The 25,610-nt window shown below is 50.2% G+C and overlaps 1 protein-coding gene and 1 long non-coding RNA gene across 2 annotated transcripts; one reads left to right on the top strand and one right to left on the bottom strand.

The window, feature by feature from the left end:
- Positions 1–106: 106 nt before the first annotated feature.
- LOC113629910 (uncharacterized) lies at positions 107–23,950 on the bottom strand. Its single transcript, XR_003436749.1, has 4 exons — positions 22,591–23,950; positions 18,423–18,613; positions 15,544–15,738; positions 107–270 (listed from the first exon to the last, which is right to left on the bottom strand). It is a non-coding gene; the product is annotated as an uncharacterized LOC113629910 (long non-coding RNA).
- On the top strand, positions 13,914–22,720 carry HPD (4-hydroxyphenylpyruvate dioxygenase). The gene is made up of 12 exons (XM_027124879.1): positions 13,914–13,970; positions 14,310–14,414; positions 15,046–15,088; positions 15,228–15,310; positions 16,297–16,386; positions 17,309–17,412; positions 17,806–17,883; positions 18,419–18,581; positions 18,716–18,787; positions 20,623–20,745; positions 22,419–22,535; positions 22,610–22,720. The coding sequence occupies exons 2-12, from the start codon at positions 14,334–14,336 to the stop codon at positions 22,718–22,720; spliced, it is 1,065 nt and encodes a 354-aa protein (XP_026980680.1). The 5' UTR covers positions 13,914–13,970; positions 14,310–14,333.
- Positions 23,951–25,610: the final 1,660 nt, after the last annotated feature.

The raw sequence follows: 25,610 nt of genomic DNA, 5'->3' as shown, positions 1-25,610 counted from the left end.
TGTTGCAGAGCACGGGTTCTAGGCGTGTGGACTTCAGTAGTTGCAGCACGCGGGCTCAGTAGTTGTGGCTCGAGGGCTCTAGAGCGCAGGCTCAGTAGCTGTGGTGCACAGGCTTAGTTGCTCTGCGGCATGTGGGATGTTCCCGGACCAGGGCTCGAACCCATGTCCCCTGCATTGGGAGGCAGATTCTTAACCACTGAGCTAGCAGGCAAGTCCCGACAATTTATTATTTGGGCAAGTCTTCATCTTCTTGAGTCTCAGTTTCCTCACCTGTAAAATGGGAGAAATAATAGTGAGTTGAGAAGATAAAATAGGCACAGTGCTTGGGAGTGGCACACCCAGTGGGGAGAGGCAGGGGGTGCTGCCCACCCCAGGTGCAGGTAGCAAGGCTGGTCATGGAATGGGTTCTCCAGAAGCAGAGGCTGAGACAGAGTTTGGGGTACAAGATGTTTTTAGGTGTCAACACCAGTGAAATGAAGGGGGGAAGCCAGACTGGGGAGAAGGAGTAGTCAGTGGTGGAGGCCCAACAGGCCTTGGCCAACCCCAACCAGGGGCTCTGGAAACAGACTTGTGGGTCTGAGTTGTCCCCCACTGGGCTGAAAGGGCCACCTTTCCACCCCTGCCTTGTTCAGCCACCAGGTGTGGGCTGCCCTGGGAAGAGGCGACCTCGGGCAAAGTCCGTGCGGCTGCGGGAGATCCCATAGGAGCTGATAGCCAGCCACTCCCCTCATGCCCACCCCCGCACCTGGGCAGCAAGTCCTTCCTTGAAGGGAGGTGGAACAGAATATCTATCTCCATGCCTACCCCAGGGCTGCACTGTCCATAGAGAATTTTAAAATAATAATAAAAACTGCTAGAAGTCTGTTGACTTTATCATTTTGTGCCAGCAAATCTCAACAATATCAATGCCAGTGGCTGAACAGACAACTGCCACTGCCCCCCACCTTGCTTCCTGATATTGAATAAGTGCTCATAGACAGTGTCGTTGTTGTTACTATTATTCTTAGTCTTAGTCTCTTTGTGTTAGTCAGGATTAGTGGTTGTAAATACCAGAAATCCAACTCAAAGTAGCTTAAACAAAGGAAGGGAATTTTTTTTTTTTTTTGGCCATGCCGCACAACATGGGGGACCTTAGCTCCCCAACCAGGGATTGAACCCATGCCCCCCTGCAGTGAAAGCACGGAGTCTTAACCACTGGAGCATCAGGGAAGTCCCAAGGAGGGGAAATTTTGGCTCACCCAGAAGCATGCCTGAAACAGGTCACTCAGATATCAGGAATCTGTCTCCTTCTCTCATCCTTGCTTTTGCTGTGCTGGCTCTATACACAGGCACATTTGCCCTCCATGGAGTCAGACATGGGCACCACAGCACCGTTCAATTAGCTCAGCAAACCCAGAGCTCAGAGAGAGGCTCTTTCTCAAGCAAAAGTCCCAGGGCAAACCCACATTGGCTGGCTGTGGTCAGGCACCCAAACCTGAACCAATCACAGAGATTCTCATTGGCCAGTCTTGGCTCACATGCCCCCAAACCACATGGACAGAGAAGGGAAAGGGATGGTTCCTCAAAGGAAAAGTGAGATGCTGTAGTTAAAGGAGGAATGGATGCTGGAGAGGCAAAACCAACAAAATCCAGGACACTGCTCAATGCCCCAAAGCCAAGCACAGAAGACAGCCTTCTGTCCTGGGCACATCAGACGCTGGGCACCCATTGCTTACACAGTTTGGGACACTGAGACTCAGAGAGGAGCTGGAAGTGGCCCAAGATCACATTGTCTCCAGAGCCCAGGGATCCCGTATCCCATGCCATCAACTCTCTGGACCCTCCAGGCCACCACTGATGCCTGGTGATACAGCTGCCTGTCACCCCAAAGCTCAGGCACGTGGGCTCTGTGCCCCAGGAGATAAGAACCAGACCCACCCAGCTGGCCCTGCCCCACTGCACTAGCCCTGATAACAGCTGGGCACCCTGGCCAGCCCTCACACCCTCTGTTCCCCAACTGTTATTTCAGCCCTGTTGGGGAGTCTGTGGAGCCTGACAGAGGATGGGGAGGTTCTATCCACGGGCTTGTGCCTCTGAATCCTCATTAGTTCTGTCTGTTTGGGAGTCTGGAGTTGTAGATTCTAGGAAACAGGGCGCAGGGCTGTTTAACTGTTTGGAGGTCCAATTTTCAAATGTAAAAAAAGCCTTTTGGTTTATTTATGTTCCTCAAATATAATAAAGAATCACAAATAGGCCACTGGGCCACTCCAGTCCAAGCACAGCAGCTATCCACAGCTTTTCCCTGTGCTGACCTTGAGCAGAAGCCTTTAAAGTCCTGATGATGTTGCAACTCTGCTATAAAATCTTCAAAAGCTCTTCATTCTCTCAAAGATAAAGCCCAAGCCCCCTAACCTGATATTTGAGACCCTCCCACATTCCTTATAATAATAAGCATAATCAGTAACTGTTAATTGAGTCTATCGTGTGCCAGGCATCAAGCAAAGCACTTTACGTACACTAGCTCAGATGATCCTCGTAACAACCCTATGAGGGAGGTACTACTATAATTCCCATTTTACAGATGAGGAAACTGAGGCTCAGAGAGGTGAAGTGACTTGCCCAAGATTGCTCAGCAGGAGTCCCCACCTCTGCCTACACCAGGGCTTTGCTCCCCGCTAGCCTGTCCACAGAGCCCCCCTGCAGGCCTGCAGTGCTCCTACCTCCCTCATATCCCCTCCCTGCACCCCCGCCAAGCCAACCCTTTCCAGTCAGCCACACGCCAAAGGAAGAGGAAGTTTCTCCAGGGTCCAGGAGGCTGGTTTGCTCCTGCTGCTTGAAAATGGGATCAGGGGTCATTCCCAAAGCATTTTCCAAAAACGACGACAGCATGGTGGGAAGTGGCTAGCATATAGACTTTGGAGAGAGTCAGGCTTGGGTTCAATTCTCAGTTCTGTCACTTTTTAGTTGTGGTCTGAAGGACACGCCTGTAAACCTCCATTTTCCAATCTGTAAAATGGGGATGATAGCCCCTACCTCACAGGGTTGTTAGAGGATTTAATAATTAAAGGGCATAGGGACTTCCCTGGTGGCACAGTGGTTAAGGATCTGCCTGCCAATGCAGGAGACACGGGTTCGAGCCCTGGTCCGGGAAGATCCCACGTGCCATGGAGCAACTAAGCCCGTGTGCCACAACTACTGAGCCTGAGCTCCAGAGCCCGCAAGCCACAACTACTGAGCCCGTGTGCCACAACTCTGAAGCCTGCGCACCTAGAGCCCGTGCTCCACAACAAGAGGAGCCACCGCAATGAGAAGCCCACACACCGCAACAAAGAGTAGCCCCTGCTCGCCACAACTAGAGAAAGCTCACGCACAGCAACGAAGACCCAACGCAGCCAAATATAAATAAATAAATCCATTTAAAAAAAAAAAAAGAAGAAGAATCTGCCTGCCAATGCAGGGGACACAGGTTTGAGCCCTGATCCAGGAAGATCCCACATGCTGTGGAGCAACTAAGCCCGTGCGCCACAACTACTGAGCCAACGCACCACAACAAGGAGTAGCCCTCGCTAGCCACAACTAAAGAAAGCCCACGCTCAGCAACGAAGACCCAACGCAGCCAAAAATAAATAAATTTATTTATAAAAAATAAATAAAATAAAAATAAAGGACACAGCACTTAGCATGCTTAGTCCAGTGCCTGGCACATAAAACAAAGCGACCAGAAAATCTGAGTTTTTGTTGTTCTTATTATTATCTTTTTTAAAGTGCTCTGCTTCCAGAGGTGACAATTTGAGACAGATCACACTCCTTCAGCTGAAGATCTTTTAAGTTAAAAAATCAGCCCCCCTCCTTAGATACAACACCAAAAGAAAAAATAGATAAGTCAGACTTCACCAAAATTAAAAAAAATTGTGCTGCCCATGATTCCAGCAAGAAAGTGAAAAGACAACCCACAGAATGGGAAAAAATATTTGCAAATCATATATTTGACAAGGGACTTGATTCCTGAAAAGGGAATACATAAGGAACCATTACAACTCAGTAGTAAAAAGACAAATAATACAATTAAAAGGTAGGCAAAGGATATGAGCAGATATTCCTCCAAAGTAGGTATGCAAATTAAAAATAAGCACATAATAATCAACATCGTTAGCCATTAGGTAAATGCAAATCAAAACCACAATGAGGGGACTTCCCTGGCGGTCCAGTGGTTAGGACTCCGCACTTCCACTGCAGGGGGCATGGATTTGATCCCTGCTCGGGGAACTAAGATCTCACAAGACGTGCAGTGTCGGGGGTAAGGGGTGGGGGAGACCACTTCAATAAGAGATGCAACAGCTAGAATAAAAAAGGTAGATGACAACAACTGTTAGCAGAGGATGTGGGGAAATTGGAACTCTCATGCATTGCTGGTGGGAATGTAAAGTGGTGCAGCCGCTGTAGAAAACAATCTGGCAGCTCCTCAAAATGTTCAACACAGACTTACTCTATGACCCAACAATTCCACTCCTAGGTATATCCACAAGAGAAATGAGAACGTATGTCCACACAAAAACTCGTATGCTAACAGTCCTAGCAGCATTATTCATGATAGCCAAAAATCAACTCACCAATTGATGAATATGGATAAACAAAAATGTGGTATATGCATATGATGGAATAGTCAACCATAAAAAGAAATGAAGAACTGGCACAGGCTACAACATGGATGCACTTTGAAAATATTGTGCTGAGTGAAAGAAGCCAGTCACATAGGACCACATATTGCATGAGTCCATTTATATAAAATGTTCAGAATAGACAAATTCATACAGACGGAAAGCTGATTAGTGGTCGTCTAGGGTTAGAGGGCAGGGAAACTGGAGAGTGACAGCTAAGGGGTATAGGATTTCTTCTGGGGGATACGGAGAATGTTCTGGAAGTAGGTAGTATTGATGCTTGCAGAACATTGTGAATATATTGTCACTGATAGTAAATTTTACATTATGTGTATTGCACCACAATAGTTTTCTTTATTGAAAGATAATATCCATCCTGAAAGTACACAAATCTTAGGCACACACATCTCCATGAATGTTCACAAAGTGAACACACTTTGTAATCAATATTCCCAGCACCCTAGAAACCCTCATTGTGACCCTTGTGGTCACTGTCCTCTAAAAGGGCTTTAAGGGAGTTCCCTGGCGGTCCAGTGGGTGAGACTCCGCACTCCCAATGCAGGGGGCCCGAGTTCGATCCCTGGTTGGGGAACTAGATCCCACATGCCACAACTAAAGATCCCGCATGCTGCAGTGAAGATCCTGCATGCCGAAACTAAGACTGGGTGCAGCCTAAATAAATTTTTTAAAATAAAAATAAAAGGACTTTACGAAATAGAAATGGCCTCCCTCCCTGCTCCCATACACCTCCCTCCTCCTCTTAGAGGCCATACTCATTTGGGAGTTTCTTGTTTTGTTTTCTGGACTTACCTACTCACTGACAGCTTATTATGAAGGACAAAGACTTTTTTTTTTTAAGAAAAAGGACTTTTTCACACCAACTTTGCCCCTTTCCACTCCCTGCTTCCATACAACTTATTTTAGTTGGGTTTCAATTGCTTTTATTGCTTTAAATAAAATTCTAGGGACTTTCCTGGCGGTCCAGTGGTTAAGGCTCCACGCTTCCACTGCAGGGGTCACAGGTTCGATCCCTGGTCAGGGAACTAAGATCTCACATGCCTCGTGGTGCAGCCAATAAATAAATAAATAAATAAATAAATAAAATTCTGAAACTTCTGTTTGAGGTAACATGTTTAGATAGCATAGCATAAACTCTTCTCTTTGTAAGATGAAGGAAAGTGTCTCTAAGCCCCTACTTTTTTTTAAGTTGCAAGTTTTTTAAAAAATAAATTTATTAAAATTTATTTAAATAAATTTAAATTGGCTGCGTTGGGTCTTCCGTTGCTGTGCGCGGGCTTTTCTCTAGTTTGGGCCAGCAGGGGCTACTCTTCGCTGCAGTGCACAGGATTCTCATTGCGGTGGCTTCTCTTGTTGCGGAGCACGGGCTCTAGGCGTACGGGCTTCAGTAGTTGTGGCTCGTGGGCTCTAGAGTGCAGGCTCGGTATTTGTGGCACACGGGCTTAGTTGCTCCTCGGCCTGTGGGATCTTCCCGGACCAGGGCTCGAACCCGTGTCCCCTGCATTGAGGCAGATTCTCAACCACCAGTGAAGCCCAGTCCCTACTTTTATATTGTCTTGTAACCAAGACTCAAGTCTTGTTCGATTTGTCAGTCAGCTGATTTTAAAGAGTTAATAAGAGTGTTAACAAACTCTGGTAGACCAATGCTATGAAACTCTTCTCAAAAATGAAAAGAAATACAGTCCACATAGAGGCACCAACATGGAGGACCCTCAAATGCATGATGTTGAGTAAAAGAAGCCAGGCTCACAAAGCTGCTTGCTGTCTGACTCATTTATATGACATGCTGGAAAAGGCAAAATTATGTAGACAGAAAATAGATCAATGGTTATCCGGGAATGGGGTGGGGGAGGGATTGACTATAAAGGTACACAGCGATGAATGGGGGGGTGGGTATGTTTCTGGGTAATGGAATTGTTTTATATCTTGATAGTGGTTGACAGTCACGTGACTATATGTTTTCAAAACTCATAGAACTGTACGCTGAAAAGGGCGAATTTCACTCTATATAAATTACACTTCAATAACTAGGACCCTCAAGAAGCCATTTTAAAACTTCTGAAATCATGTAAATCATGCAAATATTTTGTGCTGCCGAACCAGAAGGGAAATTAGACATGAAGAGAAGGAAACAAACTACAGCCTGGGGTGCTCCCAAAAGAAGAGGATTCCAAAGGGCAAGGCTGAACTGGTTCTCTTTATTTAAATTCCATTTGGGACTGATTCACTTTGCTGTACACCTGAAACTAACACAACATTGTAAATCAACTATACTCCAACTACACTTAAAATCAACAAATACTTAAAGTTATAAAACTTAAAAATAAATAAATTCCATTCAGTGGCTGACAATCAATGACATGTTTTACACTGTGGAAAATTCAAATAAACTGAAAGAACAAAATTTTAAAAGATCCATAAACAGTGGTTTTTTTCTACAAATGGTAAGTTATAAAAAGTTATAAAAGGCACTGTTCTGTGCCTTTTTTTTTAACTTAACAATGTATCTTGAAGGTATTTCCCCACCACTAGATAGAAAGTTTCTTCATTCGTTTTATAGTTACTTAATGTTTCCTCGTATTTAACCAACCCCCTGTTGATGGACATTTAAGTTGTTTACAGTATTTTCGATGATGGCAGATGAACCAAGACAAATGAACAGGCTTATAAATGAGGGTGGGGATTCACGTGGGTAGTAGCTATAGCGTGAGATCTTATGCCTTTTTTTTTGTTTTTTTTTTGCCATGGACATCTTTGGAAATCCTGCGAAGCCTCTGCCTGGTACAATGTACCAAAACTCCGGACTCCCAGAGGCAAGCAGATGATCTGCATAAGCCACATTGTGGAGTTCAGACCTGATGAGCTTCTCTTCTCAGTAGTTTGTCAATTACTCCTCAATAAAGCTGGGGTGGGGGGGAACAGCAGCTTCTCTTCTGCTGCAGCAAAACCAGAGAGCTGTGTCCCAAGTTCAGGAGACAACCGAGGTCCTCCCATGCCCTTTTTGTCATGTTGGCCTTAGAACACAAGCTGAGTCCCTCAAGAACATGCAAGTCATGGCAAACTGTCTCTAAAGTCAGACGTGATTTCACAGGAGCTCATTAGCAACTAAAGACTGTTTCCAAACCTCAAAAGTGTATCCCCATTTAGAGATTGGCTCTCTTTTTCACTGTCTCCTTTTTATTCTCAGAAGGATCCAACAGGCAAAAATCATAGTAATAATTGTTCTGTTTCCGATACTCAAAGAACTCAAATTCCAAGCTGCCCATGTGGCAAAATGCAAGAAAGTTTTGTCCCAGTGATGCTTTTATTTTCTTGCAGCTCTCCCTAATGATGATCCTTCTCATACTTACGAAATTATAATCATGTAACATTTTATATCTGCTTTAATCGTACATCCATATGTAATAGCTATAAAACACAAAGCCATTAAAAAAAATTCCTCCCCCTTTATTTTCATTGCAAATCTATTTAAACCCCTAGCAATAAATTCAACATTCACGGCAGGGGCGGGAGGGGGGCAGGGGGTCGGGTGGGCGAGGCTGTGGCAGCAGCAGCTAGAGCATCCCCCCCTGCCCTTTTTTCCCCTCTGGTTTAACTAAAGCTTTTCTCCAGCTCTGGGAACAGATTTAACTTTTTTCTTCCCCCTTAGAGGAAAAACTAATGCAAACTTTCAACATCTGGGGGGCCACCTAAAGCTCACCTTTGGGAACGTTTGGGCTGTTCTTCCTCCTGTCTAGAGGAGAGAACAAAAAACCAAAGGCAACACCCACACTGGGCATTTCCCCCTCGTTTTGGTCTGTGCAGCCTGGAGAAACCACGGGGATGCAGCTAGTCAGCTCTTTTGGGGCTCCATCTGTTGCCGTCAAACCCCAGAGGTAATTTTTACCTCACAACAGGTTCGGCTGTAGTTAAGCTGCTATCTCACACTGCCGGCAACTCCACAGCCACCCAGGCATCAAAGGCTGGTCAACCATCCCGGGAGGCCACGCAGGCCACCCGAAGGCCCCTGGCAGGTACTGAGTGCTCAGCAAGGTCTTCAGAAAGGAGCTCAGGGCCAAGGCCACCTTGGTCATGGTCATGAGGAAGAAGAGAGACAGTATTACACAGCTAGGAAACTCACATTCACATCTTAGGAAGGACATCCCTTGCAAATCCAACCTTCCTTTCCCAAAACAGTATTTCTGCCATCTTTCAGTGAGTCGAGGGTCTGTCAGGAGAATCCCACGGCTGCCACCACTGTGTCAGGGGTTCCCAATACCACCCCCAAGTCTGATGATGTATGAGGAAGGATCACAGGACCCAGCACATAGTCATACTCACGGCTAAGTTGTATTACAGCAAAAGGAGCAAACTCAGCCCAGGGAAAAGAAGTGTGGGTAAGGTCCAGAGGAAACCAGGGGCAAGATGCTAAGAGTCTTCTCCCAGTGGGGTCGCACAGGATGCACTTATTTCCTCCAGCAAGAGGTTATGAAGTGTTTACCAGGGAAGTGGGCCTGAGCCTAAAGCTCCAGGGTTTTCATGGGAGGCTGGTCACGAAGGCACCCACTGCACAGCACGTACCAAAGTCCCAGGCTCCCAGGAGACAAGCAGGTGTTCGGCAGAAGCCACACTGTCTGTACAGTTTAGGCCTCTTATCATTTCTGGGGATGGTGGGAACCTTCCTGAAACCCAAGTTCCTCGATGCCAACCAAGGCTCAACCTCGCAAGCAGGTCTTTCTACAAACAGCAGCCTCAAGCCTGCTGTGTTCACCCTGTTCTACACATCAGGGCACAGTGGAGGGTGAGTCAGTGAGCCCATCTGAATAGTGGGCTCCTTGAGCAAGGCCTCTGGAACCCAGCTCCTAGCTCAGGAGGGGCGTAAACTGGCCACTCGGGAACGAAGAGCCCAGACAGCCACACCCACCCGCCGCTAACCTCTTCTCCAACTGGGCCCAGCCTGAGAGGGAGCATCTGGGAGGGGACACGGGGTCTCCAAAAACTGGGTCCTGCGGGCCCCCCCTCCCCCACCCCTGCCCACAGATGGGGGAGGCACCTAGGGGTGTATCCCGAGCGTGACTGAGACCCACAGTGTTTCCGGGAGCAAAGTCCAGAGGGTAGGAGGGACGAAGACAACAGCCCTGGCCAGCTGAGCCGGACACTTGCCTTTGGCATCCAAGGCTGCTGCTGACACGCTTCCTTGATTCAGCAAACACTGACTGTGCCGAGGACACAGGCCAGGCCAGGTTCCGCGAGCGGGGGTTTGAGTCAGCTGCCGAGGTCCCCCTCACCCGGGACGGGAGGGCTGCGCGGAGACACCTGCCCACCGTGGAACCTTCTGGCCTGTGAGCGCCACTCTGGGCCACTTCCACCCCCATTTTCTCGGTTGGAAACCTAGACCCGGGAGACCAAGGTGGGCACTGAGGGCAGGCTGGCCCAACAGGGGCAGGATAAGGAGGTGGGGCCTCCTCGCCTGCCTCCAGATTTGCCCAGAAAACAGAGAAAAGGAAAAAGGTGTCTGGACTGCTGGAAGGGGATCCAGCTTCAGAAGCAAATAGGCCAGAGCTTGGATCTCTGTTCTTACCAGCTCCACAACCCCAGGGACATATGTTCCCTCTCCGAGCCTTGGTTTCCCCATCTGTCTAGTTGGGGGATCAATATCTCCCATTTGTCTAGAAGGCAAGACAGAGGTGAAAAGTGTGGGCTCTAGAGTTAGAATAGCCTGATTCCCATTCCAGTTCTACTCTGCCACTTGCTAACTGGGTGGCTTAGGAAAGTTCTCTGATTGTCCTGGGCCCCACCTCGGGGGTTGCTGACTAAAGCTGACCCATGGCAACTAAGCAGCTGAACCTCTGACCTGGGGCTGGGGAGTTCTGAGAGGGCTTCCTGGAAGAGGTGGAAACTTGAGAGTGGCCCAGGGGACCTAGCAGGTTTTGCTGAGGAGGGTGGGGAGGGGGACTCCTCCCTGCTACAAGCCCCTCTCTGCTCCCTGGTTGGTAGGGAAAGACATGGGAGGCAGGGAGGGAGGAGGGGGAGGAAGAAAAGAGGGGAGTAATGTCAGGCACCTTCTTGCTGTTTGTCAGTTTTTCTCATATGAGAAATGAGAATGTTGGATTGAATGATCCAAGAGGTCATAACTTGCCAAGATTATGTTTTTCTGTATTAAAAAAAAAAAAGGCTTCTCACACCAAAAGCAAAAGCAAAAATAAACAAGTGGGACTAGCATCAAACTAAAAAGTTTCTGCACAGCAAAGGAAACCATAAACAAAATGAAAAGGCCACTTACTGAGTGGGAAGAAATATTTGCCAATCATATATTTGATAAGGGGATAACATCTAAAATATACTGAATATAAAGAACTCATAACTCACTAGCAAAAAAACAAATAATCGGATTGAAAAATGGGCAGAAGATCTAGACATTCTTCCAAAGACATACGTACAGATGGCAAACAGGTACATGAAAAGATGCAGAACATCACTAATCGTCAGGAAAACGCAAATCAAGACCACCATAAGCTATCACCTCACACCTGTTAGAATGGCTATCATCAAAAAGACAAGACATGGGCTTCCCTGGTGGTACAGTGGTTGAGAGTCTGCCTGCCGATGCAGGGGACACAGGTTCGTGCCCCGGTCCGGGAAGATCCCACATGCCGCGGAGCGGCTGGGCCCGTGAGCCATGGCCGCTGAGCCTGCACGTCCAGAGCCTGTGCTCCGCAACGGGAGAGGCCACAACAGTGAGAGGCCCACGTACCGCACAAAAAAAAAAAAAAAAGACAAGACATAAGCATTGGCAAGGATGTTGAGAAAAGGAAACCCTTGTGCACTGCTGGTGGGAATGTAAATTGGTGCAGCCACTATGGAAAACAATATGGAGATTCCTCAAAAAATTAAAAGTAGAACTATGATCCAGCAATTCTACTTCTGGGTATATATCAAAGAAAACAAAAATACTAACTCAGAAAGATATCTGCATCCCCATGTTCATTGCAGCATTATTTACAATATCCAAGATATAGAAGCAGCCTAAGTGCCCATCAATGGCTGAATGGATAAAGAAAATGTGGTGTGTATATATATACACAGTGTAATATTTTTTCAATATTTATTTATTTATTTTGGCTGCGCCAGGTCTTAGGTGTGGTATGCAGGATCTTTAGTTGCAGCACCTCAGATCTTTAGTTGTGGCATGCGGGCTTCTTAGCTGCAGTATATGGACTCAGTTGTGGCATGCATGTGGCAGCTAGTTCCCCGAGCAGGGATCGAACCCGTGGCCCCTGCAGTGGAAGCGCAGAGTCTTAACCAATGGACTGCCAGGGAAGTCCCATAAACTTTTTTTTTTTTTAGTTTAAATAAATTGGAAAGAAAACCTATGAGTTATTTATAATTAGGACAAAATAAATATTACTCTCAAAAGACAACAACAACAAAAACTGCTAATGCAGGACATTTAGGGAGCCAAAATGCAAGAGGGTGGGGTGGGGTTGGCACAGTCCCTGGCTGAGACTGCCAGCTTCAGGGTCTTGGAAGAGTTTCCAGGCAAAGAGGATAGTTGATGAAGTCAGTTCCCCAGGAAGATGTCTCAGCAACAGAGTTTCTGGGGACGGACATGGAGCTAGAGGCAGGGGGCTGTCCTGGAGCCCTCAGGTAAATGCCACAGCTGGCCAGCAGTTACCACTCCATCTTCCAGGAAAGTGAGCCTTGAGGATTCGGGTATGGGGGATGCTGGGGAGGAACCCAGGCCTTCCTCCTCCCAGGGCCGTAAGCTCCCCCTTCCCACCACTCTGGGCCAGGAGTAGGGCCACAACCTCTTTCCCAACACCCAGGCTGTGGCAACGCCAAGGTCTCCCTATTCTCCATCAGCCCCCCACGCAAAGCCCCAAAGAAACATAACTAATCATAACCAGCATTAACAGAGATCTTACTGTATGCCAGATTCTATTCCAAAAACTTATGTTTATCTCATTTAATGCCCTGCTACACTACTATTGTTCCCATTTTACAGACGGGAGACTGAGGCTTAGAGGAGTTCGGTAACTTTCCCCAGTCACATAGTATGTAGACCTCCAGGATCCAAACCCCCACACCCATGCCTCTAACCACTATTGAATACAAGCTTTTTACCTAAATATAAACCATACACTTGCTATGCAAACAAGTGGCTGGCTTCAAGACCAGTCCCTAATCCCCCTCAAATTCTCCCTGAATAAGAATGCTGGAGCCACCTCTGCACCCAAGCTGGCCTTGGCTTCTCAGCTTTGGATTCTGGAGGGCAAAGATCGCAGTCCCAGCCCAGGGTCCTGGAAAGAATGTGCCCTTGGCTTCTGGCCCCGGCTCTGCCCCCAACTGGCTGGTGGCCTTGGGCGAGTCACTCCCCCTTTCTAGGCCTGACAGCATCACCCTGTCCAATGAGGCCGTGCCTGGATCAGAGGCTTCCAGGCCTAGGAGCTTCCAGGATCACCTCCCACCCCCAGGAAGGCCAGGAGGCCAGGGGCGGGACTTGCTGGGTGTTAAATATTTCTGTCCAGCACTCTGCTGGCCTCTCATCCCAGTCTTCCCAGGAGGAAGTGTGACCAAGATCAGTCATGGTAAGAGCCTGCCTGGAGCCATGGCAGCTTTTGCCAACGGCCATGGATCTGGAGTGAGATTTCCAGAAGCACCTTGTGTCCAAGTTTCCATGTCTTACTGTCCTTTTCTTTCTCCTTAGACGACTTACAGCAACAAAGGAGAGAAGGTAAGCAGGAGGGGAAATGTGGGGTCAGGGCCCCGGGAGACCGGGATGCTAGTAGCAAGGAGCAGAAGAGGAATAATAGCTACAAGGGTTACGTGACGTTCTGGATGCACACTCAAGTTCATCTCTGCCCCCCCTGCCACGTCTAGACTGAGCTGGACTCAACCTTGCCCTCCTAAGAAAAACTTTTACCTCTTCTTAAATTCCTGCCAATCCCTTAATCCTGTCTGGAAGTTCTTTCTAAGGTCTAACTTAAATCTGTGTCGCTGCAGCATAAGGCTGTTTCCCCCTGTGAAACTTGGGCAGGCCTCCCGGGGGAGAGGGGGGCTCACCAATCCTGAGCCCACAGGAGCTCAGTTTCTACATGAGAAACCTTTCGAGGCTTGGCAAGCCTTCAGGGCAGCAGGGTGGGGCGGGCTGGCTTCTCCTCAGTTCTTGGATTGAGGGTGGGACAAGGGAGGTGGCTAGGGGACACCTCTCCACTTGCACTTTTCTAGACCCACTTCTAGGGACTAAGCCTTGCCCCTTCTCTTCTTCTGCAGCCTGAGAGAGGCCGATTCCTCCACTTTCACTCCGTGACCTTCTGGGTTGGCAACGCGAAGCAGGTAAAAGCTGGGCAAGGTGTTGGGAGTGGATAGAGGGCAGGCAAGGGGGCCTCTAGGACAAGGGCAGGTCTCCAGCTGGGTCTGTGATTGGGCCCTGGGACGGGAGGATCAGGGCCAATGTTGGGAGAGTCCCAGGATGGACAGTCACTCTTTGGATCCTAATTACACAATCAGGGCCACGGATCCCAGTGGGAAACTTACCTGAGATCAGCGTGGGCCAGGGAGCCGGCTTTCTTCCCAGGAGGATCTCGGCAGCTGGGGCAACAGGGCAGATAGGCTTGGGGGACTGGGGGCCTGCCCCTCGACCCTCACGGGCCCGTCTGCAACTCTGTGATTCAGGCTGCGTCGTACTACTGCAACAAGATGGGCTTTGAACCCCTAGCCTACAAGGGCCTGGAGACGGGTTCCCGGGAGACAGTCAGCCACGTGATCAAGCAAGGGAAGGTGAGTCTCCACCCAGGACCCTACCCATCCAGGAGGGCCATCTCTCTCCCTGCTGGTCTCTGAGCTCCCTGACAGCTCTGGCACCTCTGGGTGCAGGAGGCCAGGAAGCCCTTCCTCCAGGCGGCCCAGTGCTCTTCCAGGCTGCCCGGTGTGGTTAGCGGAGCGTGCACCGAGGTCAGCCTTCACTGGGCCCTCCACCGGCACCTTCGTACGACATGCAACAGGGACCTTCTTGGTTTGGTCTACTTCTCAGCCTGGCCCGACGCTGGTCTCACAGACGTTCAGGAAAAGTTGGCAAAGGCCTCAGACGTCAGACTGGAAATCTAAGCAGTGCCCTGGTCCATGGATCCCTGGGGCTCTCCCCACTGGGAGGCTTGACTGGCAGCTCATCCCAAGGCCCCAGGAGGGTCTGTCACGGGAGAAGCCCCCATCCCTCAGGACCAGAGGGGAAGCTAAGGCTGAGAAAGGACAGGAACCCAGGGTCAACAGTCCTGCCTGGCTGGGAAGAGGGGTCTTGTCCTAATGTCCCACCAGGGGTATCTCACTGGTGGGCAGGGAGGGGGGCCGGGGATGCACCTCTAGAAGCTCACCTGAGCCACCAGCCACACCTCCCTTCTCCTCTACATCTTAGATTGTGTTCATCTTCTCCTCTGCCCTCAACCCCTGGAACAAAGGTGAGGGGGCCCCAGAGGGTTCGGGGTGCCAGGGAGTGGAGACATGGTTTTGTGGGTGGGGGTTAGGGACACAGGGGTGGATCAGGGTTCAGGGAGGGGCCATGACTCCAGCGCCACCTGCCTCCCCTGCCGGCCACAGAGATGGGCGATCACCTGGTGAAACATGGCGACGGAGTGAAGGACATTGCCTTCGAGGTGGAGGATTGTGACTACATCGTGCAGGTGAGGCCGCACCTGGGCTGGTGCGGAGACGAAGCAGTAAGGCTCAGCCTGCCCTCTGTCTGCGACAGGGACCCCCATCAGTCAGGGCTGGAGGACATTGCCACGCTGGAGTGATGTGCCCAGATGTTGGCTGACACACACCTGAGTTCCAGTGACACCCTGCCCCTTAGTAGCCGTGCAACCTCTGTCTGAGCCTCAGTTTCTGCATCTGTAAAATGGGGATAACCACCTACCTCACTGAGTTGTTACAAAGAGGAAACGAGGTCACAATTATCATTTCTTGGGCCTGACTGTACCAAACGCTGTATTCAAGAGGCAGTTTAGATGTTCAGAGTGTAGATTCCAGAGGCAGACTGCTGGGTCTCTATCTTATTAGCTGTGTGACTTCAGGTGAGTGACTTAAATTCTCTGTGCCTCAATGTTCTCATCTATAAAATAGAGACAATTATAGTGCCTTTCATGTAATGTTGCTGTGCAGATTAAAGAGGCTAGTACTTACAACAGTGCCTGACATGTGATAAGCATAGACATGCAGTAATAAGGTTTTGCTAAATATCAAATACATGATTCATGCATGTAAGGCACTTGACAGAGGGTGTGACACATAGTAGGTGCTCAATAAATGTCAGCTTGTATTTGTCTTATCCAACCACCCTTTTTACAGATGAAGAAACTGAGGACTAGAGAGGGCGAAGGGCCACAGAGTGAGTTAGCACAGGACAGGCAGGACAGACCCCCACCCCCACCTGGTTTGTCTTAAATAGCCCCAGCTCTGGGCCTGGACCTCAGTTTCCCTATCTGCCAAATGGGCATGAGCCATGGGTGTCAAGGGCAGCAGCTAAAGTTCACTGGAGTTCCTGCCTGGGGCTGGAAAAACTGGAGGAGGCTGCGGCAGGACCACGCAGAGGGGATCCAGCAGCGGCAGCCAAAGGGTCCAGCACTGAGGGTCCAGCACTGACCACCTCCCCACCCCATCTCCTCTGCAGAAAGCCCGGGAACGAGGCGCCAAGATCGTGCGGGAACCCTGGGTAGAGCAAGATAAGTTTGGGAAGGTGAAGTTTGCTGTGCTGCAGACGGTGAGTTAACCTCAGTGCCCCACGTCTCCTGCTGTCAGCACCCACTTAGATGCCAGGACCCCCCTCCCCAGCCCCTGACTCCATTATACCATCCCACACTTGTGCCTCAAAGTGCAGACATTCTCCCTGGACCCTGATCTCCTGTATTCTTGGCTGGTGTGCAGAGGCTGAGGAGGGCTACCAGTCACGCCTCTGGGCTTCCCTTCCTCCCCAGTGGGGGATGATAGCATGGGGATGCAAGGAAGGAGATGCGTGGGTCTGGGGAAGAAGGTGGGAGGGAAGCCCCGCCCCACTCAAGCTATGTGACTTTGGGCAAATCACTTCACCTCCCTGGGATTCCGTTTAAATGAGCAAGTTACCACCTGCGTGGTCCACCTGTGTGATCTGCCACACGCTAATTAACCGTTCTGTGCCTGTTTCTTCAGCTATAACTCCTCCCGCGGTCATTTAAAGGATCAAATGAGATGATTTGTGTATAGCACTTAGAACAACAGCGCTTGGCATATCACAGACACGCAGCAAAGATTACCTGATACAATCATAGGTCCTTCCTCCTCAAGATTTAATACAACTCAAAGATTGTTAGAATGATTGAAAAGGCCCTTCCATATAATTAGATCCAACACCCTCATCATCTTCATTCAGGCAACACATTTTAATCGAGCACCTATTATGTGCCAGGACAGCATCATGAGCAAAATGGCATCCCCGCCTCCACAGAGCTTCTGGTCCTGTGGGGCAGACAGACTGTCAAATTCCCAAATGTCAGACTGCAATTCATTTTGGAAAGGGGAAGTGACTTGCCCAAAATCACACTTGGAGTTAGGGCCAGGTCTGGGTTGGAACCCAGGGCTGTGTTGGCACCATGAAATGCAGCCTGGCCTCAGCAGGGATGGGACCTCAGGCTGTTCGCCACCCACAGTATGGGGATACTACACACACCCTGGTGGAGAAGATGAACTACACCGGCTGGTTCCTGCCTGGATTCGAGGCCCCAGCATTCGTCGACCCCCTACTTTCCAAGCTGTGAGTGCCCCTTGGGGCAAGGGTGGGGTGCCCTCTCTTCCACGCAGAGGGGACAGAGCATCTTGGTCCCTGCTGGGGAGCCCCTGAGCATCCCAGGATGGCTTGAAGAGGCAGCATAGAGGCCAAGAGCCTAGGGTCTGGAACCCAACTGCCTTGGTTCAAATCCCAGCTCTGTCACTTACTAGCTATTTAACCTTGGCAAGTTATTTTTCTAAGCCTCAGTTTCTTCATCTGTAAAATGGGGCTAGTAACAGTGCGTGAGTTGATGCAGATAGTGTGTCTATAGTAAGTGCTATGGAAATAATGAGCAGTTACTGTTATTGAGGGGCTGGTGGAAGGAAGAGATTTAGGGAGTAGCCTTCTCCTCACCCCCTAACTGCCTCCCTCTCCCAGGCCCAACTGCAGTCTCGAGAGAATTGATCACATTGTGGGAAACCAGCCTGATCAGGAGATGCTGTCTGCCTCAGAATGGTGAGTCCCTGGCCCAAGCCCTTCCCACATGTGTGACAGGCCCACTCCCAGGTGTTGTCAGGAAATAGAGCACGAGGTGGGGCCAGGTTAGTCTGAGGTCACTGATTCATCTGTTCCCTGAAAAACTGTCACCATGGAGACCAGAGGATTTAAGGCCCAAAGTGACCCACCGGTCTCCCTCTGAGGAACCTTGGGGAATCAACACAGGGGGTGTCACAGTCCAGGGAGGCTTGGAGGAAGGCTGTCACTACCCAAAGAGCATGTGTGTGCAAATTAGAAGCAAGTACCCTTTCTCAAAAGCACCTCCATCTGTTGGAGCGGTGCCATGTATACGGATCTTGTTATCAGATGCTTTACTTCCACCCAAAGGAAAATTGTCATAATAAAGGTACAAACCTATGATGTGCGTGATGTGAAAGGTGGTACCCTTTTTGGAGCCTGCTCAGGGAACAAATTCTGGAAGGTGGAATAGGGGCAGGGGGCAGGTCCCAGGCCAACATCAGAGCCATTGTGCCCTTCCGGCCACCCCCCACAGGTACCTGAAGAACCTGCAGTTCCACCGTTTCTGGTCCGTGGATGACACGCAGGTGCACACGGAGTACAGCTCTCTGCGGTCCATCGTGGTGGCCAATTACGAGGAGTCCATCAAAATGCCCATTAACGAGCCAGCGCCGGGCAGGAAGAAGTCCCAGATCCAGGTGGGGCCTCCCTCGGGCCCCGGGGGCCTTGGCTGGGGAAGAATGAAGCAGGGAAGAGGTTTGAGGGCTCTTGCAGGGGCAGGGGTGTGGGTGACGGGGCCACTGACAATGGTTTCCTTGCTCCCCTCCCACAGGAATATGTGGACTATAACGGGGGCGCTGGGGTCCAGCACATCGCTCTCAAGACTGAAGACATCATCACAGCGGTTAGAAGCCCATTCCTGGTCCTAATTCACCTCCCATTCAGCTCCAGAGCCAAACTCTGCAAACGGAGTCAGAGGCTGGGGATGGGGGTGACGAGTGGCAGTCCTGGGTCCCCTTCGTCAGCCCAGACGGCTGACAGGGCTCCCTTACTGGCTCGTGCCATTCATGTGCAGGCATAGTCCCACCCTAGAGAGTTTGGTCTCTCTGCTACAGAAGTAGCAAGTGCCAGAGTAACAAGAAGCCTGGGCTCTAGACCTGGTTCTGCCAGTAACATACTGTGAGTCTTTGGGGGATTCAACCCCCTCTCTGGGCTTCAGCTGCATCAAATTGAAAATGAGGATATTAAGCTACAAGATCCACTAGGTCCTTTCATCTAAACTAAATGTCCTGAGTCTATGGCTCCAGCCCTTGGGGAGGCTGGGTCCTATCTGTTCTTAATGTGGCAGTACGACCAAGTGGACAAGAGCCTGGCCTGTCCCATTCAGCCCCGGCCCAACCAAGAATTCACCATGACCATGGCAACTTCATTCATTCATTCACGCAATAGATGCTTATTGAGCACCTACTATGTGCCAGGCACTGTTTCAGGTACTTGGGACACATTAGCCAACAAGACAATAGTTTCTACCCTTACGGAGGCACAAAACAAAATTAGTAAAATATCTCTGTTAGATGGCAGTGAGTGCTCTAGAGGAAAATCAAGCAGGGCCATGGGCGAGGGAGGGTGAAGGACGTTTTTTTTTTTTTAATTTCAAGTTTTTCTTTTTCTTTTTTATTTATTTATTTTGGCTGTGCCAGGTCTTAGCTGCGGCACACGGGATCTTCGTTGTGGCACGCGGGCTTCTTAGTTGCGTCATGTAGGATCTAGTTCCCTGACCAGGGATTGAACCCAGGCCCCTGCACTGGGAGGGCAGAGTCTTACCCACTGGACCACCAGGGAAGTCCCAGGACTTTGTATATTTAAATTAGGCGGTCACCAAAGTCCTAGCGCTAAGAAGGAGACATTTAAGAATGCAGAAGACATTGGGCTTCCCTGGTGGCGCAGTGGTTGAGAAACTGCCTGCCGATGCAGGGGACATGGGTTCGTGCCCCAGTCTGGGAAGATCCCACATGCCGCGGAGCGGCTAGGCCTGTGAGCCATGGCCGCTGAGTCTGCGCGTCTGGAGCCTGTGCTCCGCAACAGGAGAGGCCACAACAGTGAGAGGCCCGTGTACCCCCCCAAAAAAAAAAAAAAATGCAGAGGAGAGAGGAAGCAGTGGAAATCTGGGGAAAGCGCCCCAGGAATAAGGGACATCCAGGGTAGAGGAAGGTTAAAGGAACAGCTGGAACAGAATGAACAAGGAAGAGAAGGGTAGGAGATGCGGTCAGAAGGTAGGAGTGGGGGCAGATAGTGAGGACTTTAAATTTGACTCTGAGACACCACCGTTGGTAAGCAGAGGAGTGACATGATTTGACTTGTATTTTAGTAAAATCCCTCTGGCTCCTATGTTGAGAATAGATATTAATACTTAATCTCTCAATGCCTCAGTTTTCCCAGCTATGAAATGGGGAGAACAATCATCTAAATGTCTCAAAAGATTAGTGCATCGACATAATGAGACAGTACATAGAAAGTGCTCGAGAGAGGCACGTAGTGAGGTCCCATAAATGTTAGTGATTGCTGTTCTTCCATCGGGACCCACAAGGCCCAAAGAAGGAAGGGGATGAGGTCACACTGCATCCTGGCAGTTTGGGGAAGCTGGAGTAGGGACCCTGCGTCCTCCTGGCCCAGCACTTCCCCCTGGCTGGGAGTGTTGAGCATGGAGAGAGGATTGACCTTGACCCTGCTCTGAGACAGATTCGCCACTTGAGAGAGAGAGGCATGGAGTTTTTGGCTGTTCCGTCCACATACTACAAACAACTGCGGGAGAAGCTCAAGTCGGCCAAGATCCGGGTGAAGGAGAATATTGATGTTCTGGAGGTAAGGCCTCGAACAGGATCCTCAGTCAGCCGAGAACAAGCCCTGAGTTCCACCTTGCCTCACAAATGCTGTCTCAACCTTGCATCAGGCACTGGGATGCAGCCAGGAAAGCAGACCAGGTCCCTGCCATCATGGAACTTGCATTCTAGTGAGAAGACAGATGACAAATAAACAACACAAACACCATTGGAGAGAGAGAGAGAGTTGGTGCTGTGCAGAAACTTAAAACAGGCTATGACAGAGAGTGATCTGGGGCTGCTACATAGGAGGCAGTCAGGGAAGGCCTCTCTGAGGAGGTGACATTTCAGTGAAATCAAGATGATGAAAGGGAGTTGGCTGTGTGAAGACCTAGAGAAAGAGCAGTCCTGGCAGAGGGAACAGCAAGTGCAAATGTCCTGAGGTAAGAGCAAGCTCTGAGTATTTGAGAAACAGAAAGAGGGCCAGAGTGAATGAAAGGAAGTATTTGAGGAGTGGCCCAGGTCAAAGAGGTAGGCAGGAGCCGATTCCTCTGGTAGGCTATTTAAGAGTTCGGATTTTGTTCTTCTGTGGCCAGAAACCATTGGAGGTTTTTCTGGTTTTGTTTTTGACAGCTTTATTGATATTTAAGGCACAAAACATACATCATTTTTTAAAACACACAATTCAGTGGTTTTTGGCTCTTCACTGTATTATGCAGCCATCATTGAAATCAATTTTGGAACATTTTCATCACTCTAAAAGGAGACCTGAAACCTCTTAGAAACCACCTCTCAATCTCCCCATTCCACCTCCTCACCCTCAGCCCTAGGCAACCACTGATCTTCTGTCTCTATAGAGCTGCTTTTTCTGAACATGTCATATAAATGGAATCACATAATCTTTTGTGACTGGTTTCTTTCACTCAGCATCATGTTTTCAAGGTTCATCCGTATTGTAGCACGTGTCAGTACTTTGTTCCTTTTTATAGCTGAATAATATTCCATTGGATGAATAGACCACATTTTGCTTACCCACTCATCAGTTGATGGACATTTGTTTCCACTTTTTGGCTATCATGAATAATGCTATGATCATCTGGGTAACAAGTAGCTGTGTGGACATACGTTTTAATTCTCTTGGGTAGATACCTAGGAGTTAAATTCCTGGGTCGGTCATATGGTAACTCTACTTCTACTTTTTTTTTGCCGTACGTGGGCCTCTCACTGTTGTGGCCTCTCCTGTTGCGGAGCACAGGCTCCGGACGCGCAGGCTCAGCAGCCATGGCTCACGGGCCCAGCCACTCCACGGCACGTGGGATCTTCCCGGACCGGGGCACGAACCCGTGTCCCCTGCATCGGCAGGCAGACTCTCAACCACTGCGCCACCAGGGAAGCCCCACTGGAGAGTTTTAAACAGGGGAGTGAGATGATCTGATTTTGAAAGACCCCTGAATGTGAGGAAGATGGATTGTAAGGAGGCAAGAGCAGAAGCAGGGAGAGCTGTGTGGGTGCTACTTGGGTGCTCCAGGCCAGCCTTGGGTGGCTAACACAGGGGCTGAGGCGGGGAGGTGGAGGTGTCTGGAACTGCTGCAGAAAAGGGTCTTTTCTTGGCTTTCGGGGTGCAGGAGCCCCCATGGCCTTTCTAAATATCCCACCATTTCAGGCTAGAGGGGCCAGCCAGCCTCCCCCTTACCCAGTCCCCTGTCTCCCACCTAGGAGCTGAAAATCCTGGTGGACTACGACGAGAAAGGCTACCTCCTGCAGATTTTCACCAAGCCCATGCAGGACCGGCCCACGCTCTTCCTGGAAGTCATTCAGCGCTACAACCACCAGGTACCACTAAGGACCGCCTGTCCCCAGCGGCTGGCTTTCTGGGTCCGCAGCTCACCTCCTTTCTCCCGCTCCAGGGTTTTGGAGCCGGCAACTTCAACTCACTGTTCAAGGCCTTCGAGGAGGAGCAGGACCTGCGGGGCAACCTCACCGACATGGAGACCAACGGGACTGTGCCCGGCATGTAGGCCGCTCTGGTGCCGCCTGACCCACCGAAGCCCCGCCCACCTGCCGGCGCACGGTGGGCCACGCCCCCTCGTCCTGGAACGCGCCCACTCCACAGGCCCTGAACAGCGAGCGAGCCCTCCTTACTGGCCGCTCCCTTTAGACCCCGCCCACCAGCCGCCTCCGGGACCTCCCACACACACAAGACTCCGCCTACCTCCTAACTCGCCCCCTCGGTTGGGCTGTTCAGTCTCCCGCCCTCCGGAATAAAGCGGACTGGGGTCCAAGGCGGTGTCCACGTGTTTGTGCCGGGCTGGAGCAGTGAGATTCTTTGGCCGCCAGGGGGAGCTCAGGGCGGCAGCACTGTAGGAGACATCCGCGTTAGGAGTTCAGAGGCTGCGGGAGCCGAGGAGGCGCCGGGGGCTAGCGCTGGGCTGAGTAGGACCGCGCAGGTTGCGGGGAGTTCTGGAACCAAGAGGTGCAGAGGGCCTACACGCTAAAGGGAAAGACAGACAATAGCGTTTTGTAGAGTGGTAAATGCTATTAAGAAAGTAAAGCGGGTGATGAGCTTGTGTAGAGGTGAAGGTGGGAGGAAGGACTAATGTCGATGGAGGGAAGGCCCCTCTGGGAGGTGACATTTGGGAGCCAGCCATGGGAAAATCTGGGGAAAGAGCATCCCAGGAAGAGGGTACAGCAAGGGTAAAGGCCCTAAGGTGGGACAAAGCTTGGCAGCATCCTGTCTGATGGCGTTCTGATCTCCAAGGATGAGCTGTACCCAACTTTGCTGCCCTGAACCCAAACCTCTGGACTTAGGAAAGTGTTAGTCCAGGGACTTTGGGGCATCATCCTCGATCAGCACCCATGGCACATGGTTCCTGGTGTGAGAGCTGGTAGAAGGGATCTGCGCCCCTCAGCTTCTGCCCTCTACCAGCAGCACGGCAGACACCAGTGCCTACTCCCCCACACCCCCTGTGCAGCTCTACTCCCCCCAACCCTGCTCCAGACGTGGACTCCATTTGAAGAGAGCCTAGTTCATACTCAAGTGTGAATGGCCCTTGCAAAAAAGAGTGACACAGTTGGGAAAGGAGCTACTGGTCCTAAAACAGAAGGAAAATTTTCTTCAAAACTGGAGAAAAGGAGGTGGGGGCAAATAGGACCTCTTCTGCTTCTGATTTTGATTTTTTCTTTCTCTGCTTTTCTTTTTTTTCTTCGTTTTCTTTTCTTTTTCTTTTCTTTTTTTTTTTTTTTTTGGCTGCACCGCACAGCCTGTGGGATCTTAGTTCCAATCAAGGATCGAACCCTGGCCCTGGGCGGTGAGAGTGCGAAGCCCTAACCACCGGCCGGCCAGGGAATTCCCTACTTCTGATGCTTGACAACCCTCCCTGGGGAGGAGTCAACTCAGAACTAGAAGCAGATGGATCTCAGTGTAAGAAAAAAAAATCGGAGTTGTTGTAATGGAGGAATTGGGAGGAATTTTTCCACCCCCCTCAGGTTATAGAAATCAGGGCTTCTAGGATCATGAATTCAGAAATGAAAAGAACAGCAGTGAGAAACCAGAGGAACAACGGCAGGTCCCAGGCCAGTGCTGCTGGCCAAAGATACCCTCCCTCTATTTTCCCATGGTTCATGCAAAGAAGGGAAATTCTGTAACACAGGGGGCTGCAAACTGGTAGCTCACGGGCCAGATCTGGCTCACAGATGTATTTTATTTCGTCTGCCTGATTTTAACAAATTCGAGTCAACCTTTCAGAAGGTCAGGATATTTCACATACAAACTCTACAGTTCTGGTTCCACCTGGGACAACCAGGCAGTTCTGGCCTTGCCTTCCTGTGCAGTGACAACCAGCTGGCACAGGGCAGTAGGTGCCTCTTCAGATGGGGCATGGACAGAGCCGACCCTCATTAGCTGAACACAGACTAGGGAGCCCCACTACCTGGTCAGCCGCTTCCTAGCTGTGTGTGGTCTTGGGCAAGCTACTTGATCTCTCAGTGCCTCGGTTTCCCTTGTCTGTTAAATAAGGATAATACCTCCTAGCGCTACTGTTTTTTGGTTGTTGTTTTTTGTTCGTTTTGTTTGTTTGTGGCTGAGTGGTATGCAGGATCTTAGTTCCCCGACCAGGTATCAAACCCCGGGCTCCCTGCAGTGGAAGCACGGCGTCTTAACCACTGGACCGCCAGGGGAGTCCTGCACTACGGTGAGTTTGATATCAAAGATGTTTAAAACTGTTGCTGGCACAGCCTCAGTGCTATGTGTTTGCTCTTGTTATTTCTAGAGAGGGGCCTGGATGAGGGGCTCTCGCCCAAGTCTACCTGGCACCTGCCCCTCTCCAGCACAGCCCCCGTCTGCTCTGACGCAGACGTGTTGAGTTGAGGCTTCGCTTTGGCCCCCACAGCAGAAGCAGTGAAGAGAGGACTTTCCCTGTGGGACTGAGGGACAGAGGGAGAGGTGGATGCATTTGAATACCGTAGAAGAACCATCAGCCTTGGTAGCTGGGGGAAAGGAGAAGCCCAGGATTTCCAGCCTTTGAGCTTAGGTAACCAGCGGCAGCAGTTGTGGGTGGAGGCGTGGGATAGAAACGCCATTGATCGAGGTGGAAAATACAGCAGCAGGTTGGAGAGGAAAGCTGAAGGAAACTCAGATTTGCACGTGTGTTTCTTTGGTGAGCCTTGGGCTGGACGCCCTGGGTTGTCCCTGTGCTGCCCTGCAAGGCTCTGCAGCGTTTGCCTCCCCCACTCCCCCACCAGGTCTACCTCTCAGAGCTCATTTGCTTTACTCACCCTTCCCCGTCACTCAGCTGCAGCTACACAGGCCTCCTTGCTGGTCCTCAAGTACACCGGGCAGTCTTCTGCCACAGGACCTTTGCACTCACTGTTCCTTCTGCCAGGAATACCTTTCCCCCAGGTCTCCACAGG

The sequence above is a fragment of the Aethalodelphis obliquidens genome, unplaced genomic scaffold (assembly GCF_003676395.1).
Source record: "Aethalodelphis obliquidens isolate GAN/ISIS:26980383/991018 unplaced genomic scaffold, ASM367639v1 scaffold28, whole genome shotgun sequence".
In the NCBI taxonomy this organism is placed as follows: domain Eukaryota; kingdom Metazoa; phylum Chordata; class Mammalia; order Artiodactyla; family Delphinidae; genus Aethalodelphis; species Aethalodelphis obliquidens.
The sequence above is the reverse complement of the archived record's forward strand: the minus strand, read 5'-3'. Positions and strand labels throughout refer to the sequence as shown.

Coding starts and splice junctions, on each gene's coding strand:
- HPD (XM_027124879.1), top strand. CDS start 14,334: ATGGGCTTTGAACCCCTAGCCTACAAGGGCCTGGAGACGGGTTCCCGG. Junction 14,415..15,045: donor ACGTGATCAAGCAAGGGAAG/GTGAGTCTCCAC, acceptor TCTACATCTTAG/ATTGTGTTCATCTTCTCCTC. Junction 17,884..18,418: donor ATGCTGTCTGCCTCAGAATG/GTGAGTCCCTGG, acceptor CACCCCCCACAG/GTACCTGAAGAACCTGCAGT.